Source organism: Danio rerio, chromosome 6, assembly GCF_052040795.2.
Source record: "Danio rerio strain M-AB ecotype USA chromosome 6, GRCz13ab, whole genome shotgun sequence".
In the NCBI taxonomy this organism is placed as follows: domain Eukaryota; kingdom Metazoa; phylum Chordata; class Actinopteri; order Cypriniformes; family Danionidae; genus Danio; species Danio rerio.
The window spans coordinates 62,025,543-62,051,933 of NC_141026.1; the positions used below are offsets into that span (position 1 = coordinate 62,025,543).

At 39.0% G+C, this 26,391-nt stretch overlaps 1 protein-coding gene and 1 long non-coding RNA gene across 12 annotated transcripts in view; one reads left to right on the plus strand and one right to left on the minus strand.

The window, feature by feature from the left end:
- Positions 1-26,391, plus strand: part of arhgap40 (Rho GTPase activating protein 40) — a 53,395-nt gene that overhangs the window by 14,767 nt on the left and 12,237 nt on the right. For 6 of the 8 annotated variants that reach the window (XR_015494425.1, XR_015494422.1, XR_015494423.1 and 3 more), the window contains 10 exons: positions 9,232-9,434; positions 11,315-11,529; positions 14,885-14,963; positions 16,254-16,405; positions 19,106-19,271; positions 20,400-20,491; positions 22,175-22,252; positions 22,341-22,500; positions 23,863-23,945; positions 25,853-26,062. Coding sequence is in view for 4 of the 8 variants with exons in the window: in XM_087258279.1 (XP_087114405.1) it covers positions 9,232-9,434; positions 11,315-11,529; positions 14,885-14,963; positions 16,254-16,405; positions 19,106-19,271; positions 20,400-20,491; positions 22,175-22,252; positions 22,341-22,500; positions 23,863-23,945; positions 25,853-26,062 (1,438 nt within the window). In the remaining 4 variants the exon portion in view is untranslated. Of the gene's footprint in view, positions 1-3,914; positions 4,230-9,231; positions 9,435-11,314; positions 11,530-14,884; positions 14,964-16,253; positions 16,406-19,105; positions 19,272-20,399; positions 20,492-22,174; positions 22,253-22,340; positions 22,501-23,862; positions 23,946-25,852; positions 26,063-26,391 lie in introns of those variants that run through there. The other 2 variants (XR_015494424.1, XM_087258281.1) reach the window with 1 other exon arrangement.
- Positions 18,818-26,391, minus strand: part of LOC141386393 (uncharacterized) — a 70,059-nt gene continuing 62,485 nt past the window's right edge. For all 4 annotated transcript variants that reach the window (XR_015494441.1, XR_015494439.1, XR_015494440.1 and 1 more), the window contains one exon: positions 18,818-19,251. This is a non-coding gene — a long non-coding RNA (uncharacterized LOC141386393). The remainder of the gene's footprint in view (positions 19,252-26,391) is intronic.

Below are 26,391 nucleotides of genomic sequence, written 5' to 3' on the forward strand. Positions count from 1 at the left end.
CGACATCTCTGATTTGTCCATTTTTAATTATGACTATTTTATACTACTCTGATTTTTCGCATTTTAATTCTGACTAATTCAAACGTCTCTGTATGGTGCATTTTTAATAATGACCTTTTTAAAAGTCTCTGATTGGTGCATTTTAATTCAGAATAGTCTAAACATCTCTAATTGGTGCATTTTAACTCTGACTTATTTAAACATCTGTTATTGGTGCATTTTAATTCTGACCAATCAAAGCCTCTCTGATTGGTACATTTTAATTTTAACTGATCTAAACGTCTCTGATTGGTGCATTTTAATTCTGACAGCTGCAATAGTGTTAGTTTCATAGTGAATAGGCATTTTTTCTGTGACGTATTTATTAATTTTAGTGGCTGTTCATCTCCAACTCTGCTGTTGACTCAATCATTTTACTGAATCTTTTCATTCTTGTGGCTCATGTTGATGAACTTGTTGAAGAATGTAGCCGCTGACAGATTCATTTGCGCATGCTGTGCATCATGTCTACATGTTGTGAGATATTCAGTGAAACGCTGTGGTTTGTCAGCATGTCTTTAGTTATATTAGCTGGTGTATGTCTGGTCTATTGTTTCCTGTACATGTATCAGTCATAATGCTGTGGGTTTTGGTGATTTTGGGCTGCTGTGATTTATAAAAACAGTTTAATCATCTGAAAGTTATAAGATGCATGAATTAGCTACAGTGCACTTTTTGTCTCGTTTTTAGTCCAAATATCTGCAAATGCTTTATGCAATATGAATTTTCTAGGCAAGCAAAAATTTTGTCTTGTTTTTAGAAATAATTTGCCAAAATAAGAGTTTTTCCTTAAAACAAGCCTAGAAATCACAAAACAAATCAAAGTTAGAAAAGCATTTCTGCAATGTTTATCCTGCCAGAAGCTTAATCACGTTTAGTAGTTTGTACTTGTGTATATATTTATATATATTATATACACATACACCGTCAAGTCTGGAATTATTTATACCCCGGACAAATTGTGTCTTAAAGTTTTTTTGTGTAAAAACATCACAAAAAACATCGTCTTAGTATACTTTGGGAGAAGCCTGTGTCATTTCCAGTCAAAAAATGCTTCAATGAAAGTAATTTTAGGTCTGAATTTGTCAGGGGTATGAATAATTTCAGGCTTGATTGTATAGGCAGCCTGTAGCCTTCAGTGTTCACTTCAGTGTTCTCTAAAAGTCAAGTGTATTGTGGCACGTCCTATAAAACAACAATGAATCTCAACATGCGCCGGGGGGGAATTCAGGTTAAAAATAATCCAAGTGTTCTTCCGGCATGAAAAACACAAGCCTGAATATCTGCATTCCATCATTTAAAGAGGAGAGCTCTTGATCCAGATCACATGCTGACATCCGTAACTCACGATTCATTATATGCTGGATTTAATCTGCTGTGTTCTGTTTTTCTGGATATGATGCTGATTTAGTGAGTGTGTAGACAGAACTAGCAGGCTGAGATTGAACAGAACAATGAAATGTGCATCTGCGTCATGCGGCTTCCTGTTAGCGTTAGCCAGCAGATTCTTTAAGCGCATTATTGACAGATTTAATGAGAAATGGCCGACCTGTGTCAGCCTGGCTATTCACTGAAGAATGTCTGCGCAAATATGAGGACGATGCTAATAATGCAGATGCAGAAACACGCGTGTAATGTGTTAAGAGGAGAGAAAACAAGAACAGTGAAAGATTGAAAGAGCACCTTCTTACAGGTACACTCTCAGAAATAAAGCTACTCCAGCGGTCACTGGGGTGGTGCCTTTTCAAAAGCTACACTTTTATACCTAAAAGGTCCATATTAATATTAGTACCTAAAAAGTACAAAAGTGTTCCTCTTAACATTTCTAGGTACTAATATAATACTTTTGAGGTACCAATATTGACCATTTAAGTACAAATGTGTAGCTTTTGAAAAGGAACCACCCCAGTGACAGCTCACGCACCTTTATTTCTCCTGTACTTATGTTTTTGGATTGATGATGAGCTTTTATTCATTCATTTTCCTTCGGCTTAGTCCCTTATTTATCAGGGGTCACCACAGCGGAATGAACCGACAACTTTTCCAGCATATGTTTTACATAGCGGATACCCTTCCAGCTGCAACCCAGTATTGGGAAACATCCACACACACTTATACACTACGGCCAATGTAGTTGATCAGTTCCCCTATAGCGCATGTGTTTGGACTGTTTGATTGTAAATAAACAGTTGAAACAGTTTGTCAATAATTTGTTTTATTATTATTATTAATAATATTATTATTTACAAAGGATATGATGAATAGTATGATTTAGAAAAAGCTGCAAAATAAATTAGCAAACAGTTTAGCCTTTTCAAATGAATAGCTGTTTTAAAGAAATATGATCAAGTTATCAAATCTCATTCACCTTTTCTTCCCTGTATAATTGAAACATTCTGATTAAAGAGCAGCACATGAAGCTCTCATTCACATTTTTTGTTTGTTTGCATTAAATAATAGAGCTGTCACTTTAAAAATGCACACATCTATAGTGAAAGCATTCGATTGCTTTCCAAACTGTTTATGCTCATTTAAGACAAAATGTGTTGTGTTTAAAAGAAAATCTACCAAGATTGACATGATTAGATATTATAGTTATTATTATTATTATTATGTGTATATATCTGTTTAAATATGCACCCAAAACCCAGAGTGTCCACTTTCACTCTGCTTTAAATGCAGTGTACAGAATCGGTTTGGGAAACAGCGTCTGTTTATCACTATACAGCGCGTCTGACAGTCACACACTGCTGCATGAGCTGACTGTTTTGAGGATTGCATAGAAGGGTTGCCCTTGAAGTTTTCATGCCTAAATAAAATGAATGCACAGAACAGACTCACATTTAAGAGCAAGAAGCGTCCCCTGATGGTTTGGTGGTATGGGTTGCGTATAGGGAGGGTCGGCTCTTTAATGTTTATTGTCACCCTTCATAATGTGAAAGACTAAAAATACGGGAGAAATAAAGGAAAATACCTTTACAGGACGACAACAGGATAAAATTGAAAAATATAAGAGAATCCCGGGAAAAACGGGAGGGCTGACAGGTATGAATTCCCCTATAGCGCATGTGTTTGTACTGTGGGGGAAACTGGAGCAGAAGCCCATGCCAACACGGGGAGAACATGCAAACTCCACACTGAAACGGCAATTGGCCCAGTTAAGCTTTTATTTCAAAAATTAATCTAATCTAATTTTACTTTAAATGCCAAAAAAACCCTTGTGGAAGCTTCTTATCTGTCTGTGCTCGATCATGCTGATATATTATACACGTGTGCGGCATCTTCTGATCTAAGACTTGATTCGCTAAACAATGCTTCACTACTTGTTAACACAAATGCAAAATCCCCTGCTCATCATTGCATTCTGCTTGAGATATGAGGGCTGGACATCACTACACTACAGAACTGGTACAGTTTTATCCGTTAGCTAAACGTTCAGCTAATGTTCGCACTATTCTTTGTGTTCGTTTTCTTATTGAGCACCTTTGACCTGAAACTATTTGAAACAGATTTAACACTAATGAAACGGTGTCTTTCAGTGAATTTAAAGGCAGTAAAAGAGGCTGACAGCGGATGAACAGCACTTTTCTAGGGAAATGTGAAGTTACAGGAAATATAATTATCAGCACATTCATCGCAGTTTTTCACACATGATTTGGTCTGATTGCAAAAGAAAATGTGGGTTAGAGGTTTATGGGTTTGTTTATCTGTTAAATTATGAATGGCATGAGCAGTGAATGTGTGTGTGTGTGTGTGTGTGTGTGCATGCGTGTTAATGAGGGTGTGTCCCAGAAGGGCAAGTTTAGGTGTCAGAGATGTGGTATTGCTGGTTTTGTCCTACACACTCACGCACACACACACACACACACACGCTCATATACAACAGTGAGCAGCTGATGAAGGATTAATCTGTGGAACTGAAGTGTGTGTGCATCATTGTGGGACATTTTTACACTCAGAAATGGAGTAATGAATGAGTGATGGACATGTTCAGTCAGAGGATTATTATTATTAATTATTGATCTGCATTGATTGAGAATGTTCTATATGGAGATGAAGCCTCGAGAGGAGAAAGCGGTGCGTTTGGTTCGATCTAAACTCGTCCTGAATGGAAAAATTCGTCGACCGATGCGTTTTCGTCGAGATGAGAAAAACTCAACCAGACAAACTCAAACTCACAGCAATACCAGGTACAGCCGAGAGGATTATATCATTACACTGAGAACACATAACAAGGCGTACAGTGTATGTGTGTGTGTGTGTGTGTGTGTGTGTGTGTGTGTGTGTGTGTGTGTCTTGTATTCCTCACAATGAGTATGTTTATATGGACACCAGTAATCTGATATTAATATGATTAAGACAATACTCTGATGAAGAGCTGACCATGAAAACAGAGATTGTTGATTAGTTTAATCTGATTAGGGTCATAATGGCATGTGGAGTTTGCTGATTTTAGTGTCTTTATTGAAGTGGAGTGCAGACGTTTAAACATCTTATTCAAGCTATTACTGTGGTGTAGGATTTTCACTGTATTTTGGACAGGATATTCTACACACACACGGCTGTCTGACACTATTGTGAAGGACCACAGACACACACGTTGTGAAATGTGCAGGTTTATTTCCCCATTCGCGTGCGGTATCAAACATTCCATGAAAACTACACTCTTCCAGCAGTTCACACTCGCATCCTATACCTGGTTTGTCACTGGGGCATGAAATGTTCCTGAATGTGCCAAACTGCAGGAAAAGTCCACAAATGAATAATGAAACAGCTGAATTTACCTGAGACTCCAGTGGAAATGTGGATGACAAAAAGGATCTATGTGCTGTAACATGTAAGACGGGATCATGACAGGAACATTCAGAAAGCAGCTCATGTAAACACCTTCATCATATCACTGTCTTATTCAGATCAAGGCAAATCACTGCATTACTGATGTCCATGTACACATAGTCGACGTGGGGAGAACTCCACTCCTCTCAGTGATATGTGTGCAGGAGCTGAGTTGCTGATGCTCTACTGTGTATCATTGGCGCTGCTGTATGCACTGATGCTTTCTGCAATATTACAGTTGTGTGTATAAGTTTAATTGACATCTTTGAATGGAAACACAGCTCTGGTCACTGTGCTGGTTTGGCTGCTTGTGCTGGTTTTGTATCGAGTGTCTGTGAATTGACTTGGTTTGCTCTCTGAAGGTCGAGTGCATCTTTAAATCTGTGTCTAAAGCTGGATTTATACTTTTGCCTGCTGCGCACCTCCGCTGACTGCGCACGCACCTCACAAAACAGACGAGGCTTTTATCCGTGCCACATTTACAACGACAGGGGGCGGCCAACAGAAACTGACCGCAAAATCAGACAGATAAACGAAGAAGTGGTAAAAGAAGTAGGAAATTTCCAGAACTACGTCATATAATTAATATCATTCGGTATTATTATTTTATATAAGGAATTTTTTTGTTTTTCTAAATTATTTTAATGATTATAAACGTTTTAATAACCATTCAAGATTTTTTTTTTTAAATCAATCGTTGATGCATCACTTGCTTTTGTTCATATCTCGGACAGTTTTACCTTTTATAGTTTATTAAAGTATTAAAGACAGCAGAACATGGGTTTCTCTGCAAATATATATTTTATTATGGCAAGAATAAAAGCAAAAAAAGTACACTTACTAAAAACTACTGGCATTACTCTAGATTTAGCCCGCTCCACAGTTCCCACATGACTGTCTGGCTAGTTTCTGTCCTCTACTTATGCTAAAGAGGCAATGATGCTCCAACATTCCTGACCATGATCACCAATAACGCCTAAAACAGGCATCAGTGTACTGTAAACCGACAGGCTCAAATGTCCTCACCAGTTATTAAAGCAATAATTTGTTCCTTATTTAGTTTTGTAACTATTAAACTGTTGTAAATTCAGGATTTAATATCTTCATCAGTGTTAAACCTGCGACTGGTGGATAAACATATTCTGTAATTGTGTATCAGGGGTCTGTTCTTCGTACCTCGATTAAATGATCTAAGATGATTTGGCAGATCCTGGATCTTTTAATCTTGATAACTGATCTCTCGCTAATTTGGTTCTTCAAACAAGTTTGTGAATCAGATTAGAATGTCTGGATGAACTGATCTGAGATCTGCTTGTGTTGTGAAGGACAGATCTATCGATCCTCGAAATCATGATCAGCAATGCAGTGATTGGCTGACGGCACAGCAGCGTAATGACATCATCTGATTAATATTCAATTATCCATGTGAGCAAAATTACATCAAATTAGCAGAAACGGTTTGTTAAATATGACACGCAATAACCTTCCACATTTGTTTTGAGCTGCAGGCTTTACACTTTCATGTGTCGAGTGTATTCATCATGTATTTCAGTGCAAATCAATGTATTTAGTTCTACATTTAGAGAAGATTTTCTTTATTATAGTAGCCGCTTTTTAATCGGTGTAAAGAATAACTGGTTGTTTACAAAAGCATTTTCATATTGGTAAAGGCGTCTGCAACATTAATGAAGCATCAAATCACTGGCATATTAACTATCAAAACATGTTTATGACTGCATAAATGTATTATTGCTTTAAAAAAGTCCCTTATTCTGCATTTCTATCATACACAATTTGTACTAAAGCGATCTAAAAAGTTCATATCAATAAGTTTTCTCTGTGCACCAGCAGGTGAGTCTTTGTACTTTCATTTCGAGGGTGTAGATTGCATAAGTTTTATTAATATGTATAACTTTATTTATTTTATAAATGACTATAACTTTATATATATATAGTTAAAAAATATGTACCATTTTCCCAAGTGTATATAACTACTACTGTAAGAAAATATCAGAATTCGGAACATACTTTCTGTATTATCTTAGCTTGAACTGAGCCGATCTAATCCTGTTTATGTGAATGAACCTGCTCCCGATCAGGTTTGAGCTAGCAGAACTGTTGCTATGACAACAACTCTCGGATCAGCTTTGAAGAACGAAACGATCCTGGATTGTGTCAAATCGTCAATAACCAAATCCAGCTAACTGAGTAATCCACGTACGAAGAACAGACTCCAGGTTTCCACTTTTGCCATGGCCTCTTTTGACTTTAACAAACTCACCCCTCAGCTTTTTCCAAACCTTTTACCAAAACCTTTCCTCGTTTCCCACAGCTGTTGCTTTTTCTATGAATTATTGATCATCAGGTTATCTCTCTGATCACGGATCATAATGATGTCTGTACAGTCGTTCTGTTTCAGACAAAACCTCTTCAAAGTGTTTCATATTAAACTCAATGTGTCACCGCGTGCACTGTTCACTCGAGTCTCAAAAGAATAATGCGCTCTGCCGGCCGAAATCATGTCACGCACACCCATAGCGAGCCTCCGCAAACACAGCGATGACGTCACATTCGTCGCGCACACACACAAGCGAACTAGCTGACGTGTAGTATAAACCAGGCTTAAGGGGTTTCAGCTTTGATTAAATCAGTGGATATAAATACAAAACCGGTTTAACCAGCGCCTCTTCATTAATGTCCACTTGACTATCATTAGCATGTTAAAGAAACCTCTGCTTGAGCTGAATGATACTCCTGCATTGGTCAATCACACTCACGGATGATGAAACTCATCACACTTTTCCCTGAATTAACCTCCACACTGCCAAACAATGCGTTTCTGTTCTTATTAACAAGTTTTTAAGCGAGTTTTTGTCTTGTTTTTAGTCCAAATATCTGAACTTTCTTAAATACAGAAACATTTATTATAGTAATAATGCTTTGCATTGATAATTATTGTAAAAAGTGCAATACAAAAAACTTCAATTGAATTTTCTAGACAGGAAAAAAGGGCAGCACTGTGGCTCAGGGGTTAGCACTGTCGACTCACAGCACTCAGGTCTCTGGTTCAAGTCCCGACTGGGTCAGTTTGCATGTTCTCCCTGTGTTGGTGTGGTTTTCATCCAGGTGCTCCGGTTTCCCCCACAGTCCAAACACATGCGCTATAGGGGAACTGATCAACTACACTGGCTGCAATGTATGAGTGTGTATGGGTGTTTCCCAGTACTGGGTTGCAGCTGGAAGGGCACCCAATGCGTAAAACATATGCTAGATATGTTGGCGGTTCATGCCGCTGTGGCAACCCTTGATAAATAAAGGGACTAAGCTGAAGGAAAATGAATTAGACAAGCACAAATATAGTGTTGTTTTCAGAAATAATGAGTCAAAATGAAGAGAGATTTCCATAAAACAAGCTAAAATATTCTTGTTTAAATGTTGAAAATGATGATTATTATATGATTATTATTGACTGATTATGTCAGAAAACAATACACATTTCGCTTGTCTGTAAACTGCTTCTTGATTTAATCATTTTAGATATTGGGACTAGAATTCGGACTCATCCTTGACAGCAGATATCTTTTGATACTCACAGTAATAACATCACTCGGTCTGCTTACTTCCACCAACGCAACATTAACCGTCTCCACACTTCTCTTACCCCTCATGCCACTGCTGTTCTCGTTTATAGCCTTGTCACATCTCGGTTAGATTACTGCAACTCTCTTCTCTTTGGTCTCACTCATAAATCTCTCCGTAAGCTTCAGTTGGTCCAGAACTCAGCTGCCCGTATCATCACCATCACCCTTCTTCTCATCACATCACCCCTGTCCTGCAGCAGCTTCACTGGTCACCTGTTCATTTTCCAATTGACTTTTAAATCTTGATGTTAACATTTAAAGCCATCCACAATCTCATCCCTCCTTATTTGTCTGCCCTCATTCACATGTCTGCTCCTTCTCGCACCCTGTGATCTTCTTCCTCCCTCCACTTGTCTGTTCCCTCTTCTCGTCTTGAGTCTATGGGCAACAGAGCATTTAGTCGCTCTGCTCCACGGCTTTGGAACTCACTACCACCCGCCATCAGAAACCCTGACTCCCTCACACTGTCCAAATCAATTTAAGATGGCTTTTATTGCTTAGTTTTATCTGCACTATTGCTGTGTTTATTTTATTATTCCCCTTGTTGTTTTACTGCTCTTGTTGATTGTACGGTGTCCTTGAGTTGAAAGGCGCCTTTAAATAAAATGTGTTAATATTATTATTATTAGAATCAAAACAAAAGCTGTGAGTAAGGCCTGTTGTGCAGTGCAGGATGGTTCTTCATCATCATCATCATCTTGTTTTGTTGTTTCAGGGACTGCAGCTTCTCCGCGATGAATGTAGAGTCCCGGACGGACCCTCGGGACCCACAGCCGGACTCTCCAGAGCCCTCGACCGCATCACAGACACACACACACGCACAGAGCCTGAGTCTGGAGTCTTTCTGGACTGAAGTGGAGACGATCAGGAGCGACTGTGAGCCGGAGAGCAGCAGACGAGACTCACGACAGTCTGAAGGTGTGTGTGTGTGTGTGTGTGTGTGTGTGTGTGTGTGTGTCTGTGTACGTTGTATTGTATACATTGGGGTCCCCATAATGAAAAGGGCTGATAAATCGTTCAGAATGAAGGATTGTGTGGATGTAACAGTGCAGAGTGTTTGCTACAAACATCACTACAGCTACAACAAGTTCCCATAAAAACAGCTGTACATGTGTGTGTGTGTGTGTGTGTGTGTGTGTGCATGTGTACTTGCGTTTGTGTGTGTGTGTTTGTGCATTTGTGTATGTCTTTGTTTGCGTGTGTGTGTTTTTTGTGCGAGTGTGTTTGTATGCATGTGTGTGTGTTTTTGTGTGTGAGTGTGTTTGTATGTGTGTGTGTGTGTGTGTGTTTTGTGTGTGAGTGTTTTTGTATGCATGTGTGTGTGTGTTTTTGTGCGTGAGTGTGTTTGTATGCATGTGTGTGTGTGTTTTTGTGTGTGAGTGTGTTTGTATGCGTGTGTGTGTGTGTGAATGTTTTTGTATGCATGTGTGTGTGTGTTTTTGTGCATGAGTGTGTTTGTATGCATGTGTGTGTGTGTGAGTAATTCTGTATGCATGTGTGTGTGTTTTTGTGCGTGTGTTTGTATGCATGTGTGTGTGTTTTTGTGTGTGAGTAATTTTGTATGCATGTGTGTGTGTGTGTTTTTGTGCGTGAGTGTGTTTGTATGCTTGTGTGTGTGTTTTGTGTGTGAGTAATTTTGTATGCATGTGTGTGTGTTTTTGTGCGTGAGTGTTTTTGTATGCATGTGTGTGTGTGTGTGTTTTTGTGTGTGAGTGTGTTTGTATGCGTGTGTGTGTTTTGTGTGTGAGTAATTTTGTATGCATGTGTGTGTGTGTTTTTGTGCATGAGTGTGTTTGTATGCATGTGTGTGTGTTTTTGTGTGTAAGTGTGTTTGTATGCATGTGTGTGTGTGTGTTTTTGTGCATGAGTGTGTTTGTATGCATTTGTGTGTGGGTTTTTGTGCGTGAGTGTGTTTTTATGCATGTGTGTGTGCGTTTTTGTGTGTGAGTGTGTTTGTATGCATGTGTGTGTGTGTTTTTGTGCGTGAGTGTGTTCGTATGTATGTGTGTGTATGTGTGTGGGTTTTTGTGCGTGAGTGTGTTGGTATGCATGTGTGTGTGTTTTTGTGTGCGAGTTTGTTTGTATGCATGTGTGTTTATGTGTATGTGTGTGTGTGTGTGTGTGTGTGTGTGCATGTATAAATCTCTTTGTGTGTGTTTTTTACGCAAGTGTTTGTATGCATGTGTGTGTATGTTTTGTGTGTTTGTGCGTGTATGAATCTCTTTGTGTGTGTGTTGTGAGTGTGTTTGTATGCATGTGTGTGTTGTGTATGAATCTCTGTGTGTTTTTGTGTTTGAGTTTGTTTGTATGCATGCATGTGTGTGTGTTTTTTGTTTGTGTGTGTGTGCGTGTGTGTGTATGAATCTCTTTGTGTGTGTTTTTGTGTGTGAGTGTGTCAGTGTGTATGAATCTCTTTGTGTGTGTGTTTTGTGTGTGTGTGTGTGTGTATGAATCTCTTTGTGTGTGTTTTGTGTGTGTTTTGTGTGCGTGTGTGTGCATGAATCTCTTTGTGTGTGTTTTTGTGTGTGAGTATTTGTTTGCATGTGTCTGTGTTTGTAGGTGTGTGTGTGTTTGAGCATTTCTGTATGAGTGTGTGCATATATTTGTGTGTCTGTATGTGTGTTTGTGCATAGGTGTGTAAGTATGTTTTTGTGTGTTTGTGTGTGTGTGCATACTTGGAAGCAAACTATTTAGGATGTGTGTGTACACAGCCACCCTATAATTGTAAAAATGCACTCTACAGTTCATAAGCACTTACTGGCGTACCCGTGTGTGTGTGTGTGTGTGTGTGTGTGTAGACGGGGAGCAGGAGGAGCTGTGGCTGCAGGATGCTGGTTTGTCTCTAGTCAGCGGTGAAGAAGACGTGGATAAAGCCGTGCTGTTTTCGACTCTCACTAAAACTCAAGCAGCGGCGGTTCAGAGACGCATCGACTCCTACACCTGCTCACTGCGCAAGAGGAACAAAACACCACCGAGACACGTTCGAGACGTCTTCACCTCCGCCATCACTCAGGTAACAGCGGGAAAATGCTTGGATGTGACTTCATTTCTTCATATGAATGATGTTTTTGGTGTTTTGTAGGTGTAGAATAGATTTAAAGGGTCAGCAGATGCTCAATTAACACATTTTAGGTTCTTATAGGGTTAAAGCTCCAAAAATGCACTGTTTAGTCTTGTTTCTAGTCCACATATCTCAATATTCCTAAATCAAGAAGCATTTTCTGGACAAGCACCAAAATATAGTGCTGTTTTCAGACATAATGAGTCAAAATGAAGAGAGATTTAATTAAAACAAGCAGAATAATCTGACAATGGAGGAAGCAGAATAATAAAGTCCCAAAGTGAAAACAAGATTACTCTGCTTCCTCCATTGTCAGATTATTGTGGTTGTTTTAATTAAATCTCTCTTCATTTTGACTCATTATGTCTGAAAACAGCACTATATTTTGGTGCTTGTCCAGAAAATGCTTCTTGATTTTAGAATTGTTAGATATTTGGACTAGAAACAAGACTAAAACTCAGAGAAAGAAAGGGATTACTTGCAGTGCACAAACTGTATAGTAAATAAATCATTTACACATTTGGATTTTAGTCAAGGAGGCTACTGAAATGAATATAAAAACTGAATGAATATATATTTACAGACATTCATTCATTCAGTTTCCTTCAGCTTACTCCCTTATTTATCAATGGTCGCCACAGCAGAATGAACCACCAATTATGTTTTACACAGGGGATGCCCTTCCAGCTGCAACCCAATACTGGGAAACACTTATACAAACTCACATTTACACACACTCTTATACAATATGGCCAATTCACCTATAGCTGTCGAGGAAACCTGGTGAAAACCCAAACTCCACACGGAAACACCAACTGAGCCGCCGGACTCCAACCGGCGATCTTCTTGCTGTGAGGCGACAGTGCTAACCATTGAGCCACTATGCAGCCCAATTAATACACATTTCCATAAGTAAATAAACAGATACATGTGAGTAATCTAAAAGGTGTAATAATGACGATGTTCATTATCTCGTCATACACCCGAACTCCTCAAACGCTGAGGTTTGGCAGCATTGAGAAACAATGGCGGAGTGTTAACTGCTCATCAGGGCGCGTCAATGGGGAAACACCAGTTACGTCACTTTACAGAGAATCTGAGAACAAATTGATCTTACAAAGTGCTTATGATTTATAGGGTGGATTTTAGAGTACACACACTCCCAATAATCTAAAATCTGATGAGCGCTTTACAGCGCGGTGTATACAATAATAAATGCTTTTCTCACTCTGAGTTTTTGTCTCGTTTCTAGTCTAAATATCTATAAACTCATAAATCAAGAAGCATTTTCTAGACAAGCACAAAATATAGTCTTGTTTTCAGAAATAATGAGTCAAAATAAAATTCCCCTTTTGGCATAGGATTACTACTACTAATACTACTACTATTATTATATTATTATTATTATTATTATTATTATGTTATTATTATTTTCATCAGTATTATTATTATTATTATTATATCATTCTTGTTATTTATATTATTATATTATATTATTATATTATTTTTGTTTAATTATATGATTATTATTATTATTATATTTATTTTATCAGTATTATTATTATTATTATTATTATTATTATTATTATTATTATTATTATTATTAGGGTGAAGCATTGGCGTACTGCTATCGCCTCACAGCAAGAAGGTCGCTGGGTCGCTGGTTCGAGGCTCGGCTGAGTTGGTGATTCTTTGTGGAGTTTGCATGTTCTCCCTGCGTTTGTGTGAGTTTCCTCCGGGTGCTCCGGTTTCCCCCACAGTCCAAACACATGTGATACAGGTGAATTGGGTAGGCTTAATTGTCCGTAGTGTGTGTGTAAATGTGTGTGTGTGGATGTTTCCCAGGGATGGGTTGCGGCTGGAAGGGCATCCGCTGCGTAAATTGCTGGATAAGTTGGCAGTTCATTCCACTGTGGCGACCCCGGATTAATAAAGGGACTAAGCCGACAAGAAAATGCATGAATGTATTATTATAATGTTTTTTTATTATTATTATTTTTATCAGTATTATATTATTATTATTACATTTTTATTATTATCTTTTTGTTTTTTATTATTATTATATTATTATATTTATATTATTATTATCATATTATTATTATTGTTATATTATTATATTATTATTATCATCATTATTATTATTATTATAATCATTATTATTGTATTTACATTATTATTATTAATATTATTATATTATTATTATTGTTATATTATTATATTATTATTTTATTATTATTATTATTATTATATTATTATCATCATTATTATTGTATTTACATTATTATTATTATTATTATTATTATCATCATATTATTATTATTATTATATTAATGTTATTATTGTTATTGTTATTATTATTATTTAGCTTGTTTTAAGGAAAAACGCACTTAATTTTCATTCTGAAAACAAGACATTATTTTTTGCTGGTCTAGAAAATAATTCTTGATTTAAGATTTTCAGATATTTAGACTAGAAACTAGTTATTTACAGAATAAAGAAACTCATGAAGGTTTATTCTCACTTGAGGATGAGTAAATAAGGAGTTAATTGTCATTACTGAGTGAAATGTCACTTTAAAAGGTATTGTGCTGCAATCTGTTGCGCACCACACTGCAAAAAGGACATTAAAATAAATGAAAATTTAAAGTTAATTAAATGTTTTGTATTATATTTAAAACTATAATATCTGTGACTTTGAAATATGTGGTGCATTTGTATTTGAATAAGTCTGGAGTCATATTAACATGAGCACACATGTGCACATCAATAAAATACAGTTAAACAAACTGCATTTATTATTTTATTGTGCTGCTTTGCTGATGCTATGTGAACATGCGCTTTCTGCAGACTCTTGTGAAACTTACCTTTTTCAAAGACTTCTATACCTTCATTCCACTGCCCACTGTTCCAGTGACCTATAAGACTGGTTAAATGTGTAGTAAAATTAGAATTTGGCTTTGACAGTGAAATTAAAAAGGCGTCGTGCACCGCTGACGTGCATCAGATTTGCTTGCATGCGTAAAATCAACTTAAAGTGAAGATATGCTGGTGTTTATTGTTATATCATGGCAGCAGGACAATGCCTATGTGGAGAAACAGTCACTCGTGGCATTTGTAAAGGCCTGTGTGTGCGTATGTGTGTGTGTGTGTGTGTGTGTGTGTGTGTGTGTAGCAGACAATGCACATTCACGTCATGTCAGATCATATCAGCCACATCTGAATAATGGCTTCAGTTCTGTTCATCACACACTGATAACGCATCGTGTGTCTACGTGTGTGTGTGTGTAAATAAATGTTTTCTATTCAGTCAGCAGATTCTGAGACGTACAACAGCGAATCTGACACACTCAGAAACATGGAGAGTGTGACAAAGACACAACGATCAGGTACACACACTCTCTCATACACACACACACACACACACTTTCCTTTTCTACTGAAATGCAAAGAAGCTTTAAAATAATAGGAAATAGCAACTATAAAGCAGGAAAAGCCTAGTATCATCGCAATGTCAAACCATCATAGCAACTGCATAGCAACAATCAAACAACAGTCAGAACAACCGCATAGCAACACACAAACAGTCAGAACAAGCGCATAGCAACACACAAACAACAGTCAGAACAACCGCATAGCAACACACAAACAACAGTCAAATCAAGCGCATAGCAACACACAAACAGTCAGAACAACTGCATAGCAACACACAGTCAGAATAACAGCATAGCAAAACACAAACAACAGTCAGAACAAGCTCATAGCAAAACACAAACAACAGTCAGAACAAGCGCATAGCAACACACAAACAACAGTCAGAACAACCGCATAGCAACACACAAACAACAGTCAGAACAACCGCATAGCAACACAGTCAAAACAACCGCATAGCAACACAAAAACAACAATCAAAACAACTGCATAGCAACACACAGTCAGAATAACCGCATAGCAACACACAAACAACAGTCAGAACAACCGCATAGCAACACACAAACAACAGTCAAATCAAGCGCATAGCAACACACAAACAGTCAGATCAACCGCATAGCAACACACAAACAACAGTCAGAACAACCGCATAGCAACACACAAACAACAGTCAAATCAAGCGCATAGCAACACACAAACAACAGTCAGAACAACTGCATAGCAACACAAAAACAACAATCAAAACACCTGCATAGCAACACACAGTCAGAATAACCGCATAGCAACACACAAACAACAGTCAGAACAACTGCAGATCAACACACACACACACATACATTAGCATGACTGACAATCTTCAAGTGTTTTGATTCTGCAGGTCTTTTGTTTGAGTGGTGACACAAGCGTAACACACACTGTAACTGTTGCTGCTGTGGGACTGAAGCGTGGCTCCAGCCTGCTCTGTACTCAGGGCTGTGTTTAGCAATAGATATCAGAGTGTATGTGTGTTTAATAATGCTTCAGACTGCACTGGCGATGGACTCATGTTAATGATGGCTGAACTGTACTCTGCCGCGCGGCGCTCTTCAACGCAGCGTCTGCCCTTTCAACACAAGATGCAATTTCCTGCCTTTTCATATGCAAATGATATTCAAATTGATCAGATAGCGAACGCTTCACGCTGTCAATGGAAACAGCTCTTAACATTGTGTGTGTGTGTGTGTGTGTGTGTGTGTGTGTGTGTGCAGCTGTCAGTGGTCAGGACACTCAGGGGTTGCAGATGGAGGAGATCTTCATCACAGATGTGGCGTATTGTGAACAAGCGGCCATTATTCTGAAACAAGCAAAACTCCCACAGAAGAACAGCAGCAGCAGCAGGAGAGACGACGGCTCACTGCCGGTGAGAACACACACACACACACACAAACACACACACACACACACAGACACACACACACACAGGGGCGGATTTAGTGATTTGGGAACCCAAAGCAATTCCAGGTATTGAGGCCCTAGCATTTTTGAAAAATAAACTGTTATATATATATATTATTTATATATTATTAAGTATATTTAATATATTTGAATATTTAAGGGAACCTTTATCTTCCTAATGTAAAATTAAAAGAAATAATTTCACAAAAAAAAAAAAAAAAAGTTCACCAACTATGTCCAGGGGTATCCAAACTTGGTCCTGGAGGGCCGCTGTCCTGCAGAATTTAGCTCCAACTAGTCTTAACACACCTGCACAGATGTTTCTAGAAAGCTTAGTAAGAGCTTGATCAGCTGGCCCAGCTGTGTCTGACTGAGGTTGGAACTAGACTTTGCAGGACACCGGCCCTCCAGGACTGAGTTTGGGCACCCTGATGTACAGTTAATTAGCCATTTTTGTGATTAGATTTTAATAGTAATAAATAATGAACTGAAAGAAAACAACAAACCTTTTACATTTAAAACAAAGGAGAAGCAGATCTGTTTTCCCTGACTGTACCAGGGAAATACCTCACGCTCGCGATGCTAAAACATTTGTTGATATGCAGAGGAATGATCTGCTCTCAATGCTGCTGCTGTGTGAGACGGCTGTGTGGCACTGTATCGCCTTTGAGCACTCTGAGGCGGAGGAGAGACTAACGGCATTACCCGCAGCTCGTTGTGAAGAGTAACATTAGGAACGGAACAGCACAGGTGCAATACGGATGGAACGTACCATTATTCAGGGGGCCCCCCAATTTTGAAAAGAAGTAATAACGTTAAAATCTTAACAGTTATAGACAGATTTTACAACACATGATAGAGAATAAAAAAAAAGAGCTTTATGATTAATATAGGCTTCTTGCCTTGGCATTGGTTGGAGCCCCTAATTCCCCTAAGCAGCTGCTTACCTTGTTTAAGTCCACCCCTGCACGCACACACAGATACACTACCTGACCAAAGTCTTGTGGCCTATCCAAAAAAATGGTCCCACTTTATATTAACTGGCTTTTACTAATATGTACTTACACAAGAATTAATAGTTTGTTACAATGTACTTATTGTGTAAATACATGTATTTATTTTGTACTTATGCTTGATTAAATACCTGAATGTAATTACATCTGTAATTAACTTCTGTAATTACATTTATAAATACACTGTTGACCATCCCTTACACTTTACCCCCTCTTAAACCTACCAATACCACCAAACCTGTCCATAACCCAACCCCTATCCCAACTCAAGAGCACCACAAGTGTTCTCAAACACATTATGAACACGGTAAGTACATTGTATTTATTTTTTGATGCAAGTACATAGTAGTTAAGGACACTTAATATAAAGTGGGACCCAAATAATTAAAAAACACAAATAATAACTGCTCTTCTGGTTGATGATCTGGTGTCAGAAGTGTCTCTATGAAACGTGAAGGCCTCTAGATTTTGCTGATTTGAGCTCAGTAAATCTGATCATGTCTTGATGTTGACTGATTTGATGAGGACAGTGCGCTCTGACTCTGCTCAGACTAAAGTGTCATCACTGAACAGAAATAATGTCCAGTATAGAATATAAAGTCCTGCTGCAGTGGAGACAGAATGAATATTGTGTCTGACTCCATCATGAGCTTGGAGGACTGCATCCATACATCTCTGACATGACTCACATCACTGATTAATAAAGTCATCTGGAATGAAGAAGAAAGCCTTCAGCAGGATCCCAGAGTTCATCAAGAGTCTTTGTGTTCATCTTCAACATCTCCTCCTTCATCAGCTCAATAATGTTGATGTCTGGTGACTGGGCTGGCCAATCCTAGAGCAGCTTGACCTTCAGGAGCTTTGATGTGAGGGCTGAAGTATGAGCAGGAGCGCTATCCTGCTGGAGAATTGTCCCTCTCCTGTGGTTTGTGATGTAATGGGCAGCACAGATGTCTTGATCCCTCAGACTGTTGATGTTGCAGATCTCTCGCACACCCCCATACTGAATGAACCCCAAACCATGACTTCTCCACCAAACTTGACTGATTTATGTGAGAATCTTGGTCCATGCTGGTTCCAGTAGGTCTTCTGCAGTATTGGTGATGATTGGGATGCAGATCAGCAGATGATCCAGCAGAGAAATCCACCTTCTGACACATGATCCTTTACACATGATCAACTAGAAGTCCAGTTATTATCTGCTGCTTTTACAACTGAGATCACCACAATACTTTTGTCAGGGAGTGTACACACACACACACACACACACACACACACAGAACAACAACAGCAGTAGCAGCAGGAGAAATGACGACTCACTGCTGGCAAGAACACACAACTCACACAGATACACACACAACTCATCACACTGCAGCAAATGCTTTTCTTAAGAGTTTTGTCTTGTTTCTAGTCCAAATATCTAATTTTAATGCAAGTATCGGTTAAAAAGTGTGTATTGTACAGGTGGTTTGTCGAGCCCACTCACCTGTGTGAGGCACACTCAGAAATGCACAGTGTTTTTATAGAGATATAGGGTGATTAGAGGAAAGTGTGTGGTGCAATTGTTGATCACAGTGTCAGAGAGATGAAAGAGTGTGTCGTCTCACCTCCTGTCTGTCCATCTGTCTGTGTGTGTGTGTGTGTGTCTGCAGCGGGTCATCTGTCCGCAGTGCCGTTTGGGAGTGACGCGGGTGCAGGATCTCTCTCAGCAGGACATGAAGAAGGTTCGTCAGCTGGCTCTGATCGACATGACGGCGCTCTGTGACCTGCTGGGGCTCGAGGTCAAACGACACAAAACCTGCAAGAGGAAAATCCCCGGTCAGTGAGATCCTGTCTGCATAACACTACACAACACTCCAAACAGGAGACTTAAATGAAGGATTTAAGAAGACATGTGTTTGTCCTGTTTCTAAGCCAAATATCTGAAAGTTCTTAAATCAGGACGCAAAAGCTATTGTTTTGTTTTTTAAAAATAATGAGTCAAAATGAAAAGATTTTTCTTTAAAACAACCAAATAATCTGACAATAAGGGGAAGATAAATAATGTTATTTCAAAGTGATAACAAAACTACACTCACCGGCCACTTTATTAGGTACACCTGTCCAACTGCTCAATAAAGCAAATGCCTACTCAGCCAATCACATGGCAGCAGCTCACTGCATTTCGGCATGTAGACATGGTCAAGAGGATCTGCTGCAGTTCAGAACGAGCATCAGAATGGGGAAGAAAGGGGATTTAAGTGACTTTGAACGTGGCATGGTTGTTGCTGCCAGACGGGCTGCTCTGAGTATTTCAGAAACTGCTGATTTACTGGGATTTTCACGCACAACCATCTCTAGGCTTTACAGAGAATGCTCCGACAAAGAGGAAATATCCAGTGAGCGGCAGTTCTGTGAGCGCAAATGCCTTGTTGATGAGGTCAGAGGAGAATGGCCAGACTGGTTCCAGCTGATAGAAAGGCGACAGTAACTCAAATAAGCACTCGTTATAACCGAGCTCTGCAGAAGAGCATCTCTGAACACACAACACGGCCAACCTTGAGGCGGATGGGCTACAGCAGCAGAAGAGCACACCGGGTGCCGCTCCTGTCAGCTAAGAACAGGAAACTGAGGCTAAAAGAGGGTCCAAATCGGTACTAGTAAGGTGTACCTAATAAAGTGGCCAGTGGGTGAATATTGGCTGCTTACCCCATTGTTTGATTATTTTGCTTGTTTTAAACAAAAACTAACTTTATAATTAAGAAACATTTGCATGTAAACTCCTACCTTTAAGTTTTATTAATCTTTAAACAGTCATAATAATCTTACACAGTCTGATCTCACTGAGTAACAAGATCACCAAGAGTTTCGGTCTGGAAATAAGACAATCATAAGGAGTGTTTTCTGTCACATGACCACATTCCTTCTGATCTGTGTGACGAATAATTTAAAATTCTGTCCACTCAGAGAGCTGTTTGTTTGGTGTTCCTCTTGCCTCATTGGTGGAGAGCGATCAGAAGAACAAACCCCACACTCAGATCCCGCTCTTCCTGCAAACGGTACGTCATCACATCATTTCCTGTCACATTTCTGCTGTTGTGCTTTACATTATAAATTCACTGTGTCTGTTTCCTAAATGCATGTCATTGTGAGCAATTTATTTTGTTTCGTAAGGTTTAATCGAACTTATCACCACTGGATGTTTGCATCCGTTTGCCTTTTTATGCTATGTCCTAAAATATGTACTTTTTGTGATAAAGTTTAAACTTTTGAGTTTGTAGATTAGTGTGCAAGCTTTGGTACAAACTGCTACTTCATTAATAGATGATATTCAGTTATATGTCCTGTCAATCATCTTAATACATATATAATATTTAATATCCGACCATATTAAAGCAGCAGCAGCAGCAGGTTAATCTGACATACTCCAGTATTTCATGCAGAAAAATCTCCTCAGGTGTTTGCAGAATTATGCATTCAGAAGTTAATGGCCAAACACACCTTATAAAAGTTTACATTCTTGTTGCAGATGAAAGTATAACATGTTAAATAAATATATTCCAGAAGGTTAGATATTAATTGAGAATATCTTTATCAAAGCCTCTCCAGGTAACAGTCAGTCTCATGCATCTGCCATGTTTGTAGTTTGTTTACATTTTTGTAATCGTGTTTGTAGTTCTAATTGAATTCACATCCAACGTGCTGTCACAATCACCAACAATCTAGTCCATACAGATCACTGGAGAACTACAAATCTGCCACCAAAGGAACTACAAATCCTGTCATGCATCACACACTCACACCTGTTCTGGTTCTTCGATTACATACACACTGCTGGGAGCTGCTCGAAGACTGATTACATGCACCATACACAGTATACAGCACACAAACACACAGAGTCTTCTGTAATCGAAGGATGCTGACAATGGAGTCGGGGATCCACGATCTTGTGCTTAGGTGGACAGGCAGATTTGTAGTTCTCCAGCGATCTGTATGGACTCACTGGTGATTGTGACACATGCACTGTAGGGTAGGCAATATTAGCCATTAGAGTACACACAAGTTCTACTGGAAATAATTATTTGGCCGTCCGGATGAGTTTGGAATACTCATTTCGATGATTTTGCACACATTAATTCTATTTTCAAATGCTATTTAGGACAGATAGAATGTGAATTATAACCCAGCATCAGTGTTTGTTTAGTGCTCCTAAACTCCGCCTCTGTGAGCTTATGCTCAACTGCATACTCTTTTGAGAGCCACACCCACATCTCATCATCCAATAAACAGCTAACAATACAGATCGTTGTCTAATCTGAATTGCAGTAAATGCATTGACATGTTGCACACTCTGTGTAATTCACACCGCCTGGCTAAAACTTGCTTCTATTTAATCCACTTGCATACTTACATTTTTATTTGGTGTGAAATATTTAATTTTATTGTTTTAACAATCTTTTTTTTTTTGATGTAACAAAAAAATACAAACAATTATATTTATTTATTTATCTTTTCATTTTAAAACAAAAAGCCCCCAAAAAAGGCACATTGTTTTACCTAGCAACAGGTTATTCCAGATAATAAACAGTACACAGTAATTAAAAATATATTTCCATTGACAGAAGGCATGTTCCAGATAAAGGACATAAACAATGTCAATTTCCTCAAAAACAGGAGGTTTAACTTTTAACATATAGGAAATCTTTTCCAGACTCATGCTTGTTTCCTTCTCTCTGTTTCAGCTTCTGTCATTCCTGGAAAAGAAGGGTCTGGATTCTGAGGGGATTCTGCGAGTTCCAGGCTCTCAGTCCAGAATCAAAGTAAAATAAAACACCATTATTAGCCTCTCTGTAGTATTAGTGTAATAGATGATGTTCTGTAGGCTGACGGTGGTTGTGTTTCTGGCAGGTTCTGCAGCAGCAGTTGGAGAACTCCTTCTACAGCGGATCCTTCAGCTGGGATGAGGTCAGCGCGAATGATGCTGCGGCGCTGCTGAAGAAGTTCATCCGAGAGCTCCCGGCGCCGCTGCTGACCGCTGAACACCTCAACACATTCAGCGCTGTCAGAGGTGACTAACTGCTCTCAATCAGGTCCTGTGATCATGAGCTGCATGACAGGAGCTGATTTATTACAAGAGGAGACTCGCAAACGTATGCATGAACAGTCAAAGATGAAGAAAAGAGTAAATCAAATTAAAATATATCAAATTATGGAACATTACAGCAATTCAGGCAGATGGGAGAGCGGTCTAAAATGCTAAACTATAAATGTCACTGTTGAAGTTGGGACAATTGCAATGGGATGCATTGAGAATTGATTCTGCATTGATTTGGGGATTTTCAAATGTATTGTGATTCTCTCTTGAAATAATTAGTTGAGAATCGTTTCCAACAGATGGCGCTGGGGTGCTCAAACTAAAAACTCACCAGGGGTGTCCTGCATACTTCAGCTCCAGCTTCCTTCAGCACACCTGCCTGAAACTTTCTGGCTGTTTAGCAATTCCAAGAATGCAGAGAACAGACTTGCGTTCTTGTGGAGGGCGGTCTTGTCAGGAGTCCTCGGAAGAACGAACTCAGGAAGCCGCGAGGAAAGAGAACGCGTCCTGTGAGGAATGAGATGCTGCGTTCTTCCTGGTCACATGTCCTTCACGTGTTTTTAATGGAATATTGTTTAAACATTACAGCATTCATACAGGGATTTATTGTTTTTCTCCTTTTCAAAATATATTCTCTGCATGAAAAAAGTATGCGCAATACAAATAAAATAGATTTTAATACGAATTTCAGCCAATAAACACAATTAATGTGTTTATTCCTTTATTAAGATGTCCATGGTAATGTTTACATTCACCGTCTCATTTAGGAAAGCTCCTGAGGTAAATAAGTCATATCTCTGAACATTTATAATAAATCTATAGAAAATGCTGCGCTTATCACCTCCAGCCGCAATGACTTCTGGGACTTCTAGAGCGAGATCGGTGCTCAGGTCTGCATCGGTGCGTCCTCGATATTAAGATCACATCCGGGAAGTTTCACGCTTCCTCTGTTCTTACGGTCTTGAGTATTGGAAATGAACTTTGGCAGCTGATGATGACGTTACATGAGGACGCAAGACCGCTGAAGAATGCATACTGAGAAACAGCCTCCGTAAACCCAGAAAGAGCTTGATTAGCTGTTCAGGTGTGTCTGATTGGGGTTGGAACTAAAATATGCAGGACACCGGCCCTCCAGGACTGAGTTTGGGCACCCCTGCATTACACCTATGGTAAAAACTAGCATAGAGCGTCATCTGCTGTTAAAAACTAACATAGCATAGATATTAAAACAAGCTATCGTCTCATCTTTTGTTTTTAGTCAATAATATAAAGTGTGCGCCTCTAAAATGCTGATACAGCATAAGGAATCTGCCTAAATCGAATTGTTGTTTGCAGATATCGCAGACCTGAAGCAGAAGCTGCACATGTTGAATCTACTTGTTTTGCTGCTGCCAGAACCCAACAGAAACACACTGAAGGTACACACACACACACACAGACGTGACTCATCAACAGCATTACGTAAGAACAGTTCATTAACACACTGAGCGTTCGTGTGTGTGTAGCTTCACTCAAGCGTAGCTCTCTCTACATAACTGCGTCTCTTTATGTTGAAGACCTGCTGTTGATTAAAGTCAGATAAAGCGCTCTTCACCAGTGATCATTCAGCCAGACATCATCCCTCTGTCATCTGTGTCTACGATTATAAACAACACTGAATTTTAATATGGGACACAATATATATATATTTTTTTTATGAGCATTTTCAAGATTAATCTCTCCGCTTTTATAAGTTAAGGTGTCACATGCTTCTCTTAGAGTTTTAGACCTCTATTTTGACAGTCCATGTGCAGAGCGCAAAACGCAGGGCACAAACGCTTTCAGGGCGTGTCAGAACGCATTTTTGCTAATTTACGGACGGGAAAATCGGCTTTGCGCCGTGGCACATGGTCTAAAAGGGTTGAGTTTATTTTCTTAATGAGTTATAGGTGTGTTTTGAGAATAAACCAATCAGAGTCTCATCTCCCATTCCCTTTAAGAGCCAGCTGCGTCACGCCAAGAGCGCATTCGCTATTTACAGGACGCAAAGTAAGTCTAAGTGGAAAAACTGAGCATTTCACTAGCAAGAAAACTGTTAAACAGAGCATCTGCAGCGCGAGTATGACAGATAAATGATCTACTTTCACTTTCGCTCTCGCGGATAGGGAAATCTTTACACACAGACATCAATTAGCCTATAAACAATTAATTTTGTTTGTTAAGCGCAAAGATTTGTTTCAAAACTATTTCTAAATTCAGTTTTAATTTCCAGCAAATGAATAAATAAACAATAATAACCAAGTGTGTTCAGAAACCTGAGTTATATCCTAAAACACATGCTGTGCCCCATATGATCTAAAACCTGCAGGTGGACAAATCTAAGCTTGTTTTTAATAAAACAAATATAAATATGGATATAATAAATAACACTGCTAATAATAATAACATTATACAAAAGCAAATTGTTATGAATAAACTGAAAAAGCCCTCTAATGTTTTGTAATATTTTAATCCTTTATATATATTCTTATTATATCCTATATATAGGTCTATCCTTAATATTTTTTTTTTTTCTTGTGTGTATTAAGCAGTGTGTAAGCGAGGCGCAACTCTGCGCTGGAGTTTAGACCGGGTTTGTTTTGGTCTATTGAAAAATCTATTATAGTTTCTCAGAATAGCAACGCTCCAGCAGTGCGCCTCAGAACACCTCCTTTTTAGAGCAGAACGCCTATGAGCGCACATATGAGCGCTAATGCATTTGCTATTTAAACAGCATAGCGCAACACCTCAAAACCACTCTTGCACCAAGCTGAAACTACCAAACAACCATTGCGTTGCACCTTGCGCCACCGGGTGTATGATTGGGCCCTTAGTCTTGTTTCTTGTTTAAATATCAGAGAATCTTTCAATCAAGAAGCATTTTCTGGACAAGCAATAATATAGTCTTGTTTTCAGAAATAATGAGTCAAAATGAAGAGAGTTTTTTCATACAACGAGCAAAATAATCTGCCAGTGGGGTCCGCAAAATAATCGCATTACCCCACAGACAGATTATTTAGCTTGTTTTATGGAAAAACTCACTTAATCATTAGAGTTCACACTCATTATTTCTGAAAATAAGACAGTGTTTTCTTACAGTATTTCTTACAGTATTTTCTAGAAAAACTTTCTTGATTTCAGAACTTGTAGATATTTGAACTAGAAACAAGACTAAAACTCATTTGTAAAATATTAAATATGTACTGGCTCTTCAGCCCAGCACTGATCACCACTGTGAGCCACACATATGCTGTCAGAGATCATCCCTGTAAAGCAGAAGTGTGTGTGTGTGTGTGTGTTTCTGCAGGCGCTGCTGGAGTTTCTCAGTAAGGTGGTTTGCTGTGAGCGCCGGAACCGCATGAATCTGTGGGCCGTTTCCACCATTATGGCTCCAAACCTCTTTTTGCACAAAGCAGTTCCCAGTAAACTGGCGGCGGACGGCCCAGAGAAGGGCCCGGCAGAGCGGGCCACTGACATCATGCGGCTCCTGATCCGATACCAGGACCTGCTGTGGACGGTGAGAGATTCGGTCCTCTGTGTGCTTCAGGGTTTGAGCTGCACTGCACAAATGCTGCTCTTAGAGTTTATGTCTTGTGTCTATTCCAAATATCTGTATATAATTCAACGAAAAAGCGTGTTCTACACAAGCAAACAATAGGGTGGAGCTTTGAGTCATTTAGGGCGAGGCTATAGTCCATTAGGGTGGAGATATCAGTCATTTAGAGCGGGGCTTTCAATCATTTAGGGCGGGCTATCAGTCATTTAGGGCGGAGATATCAGTCATTTAGGGCGGAGATATCAGTCATTTAGGGCGGGCTTTCAATCATTTAGGGCGGGCTATCAGTC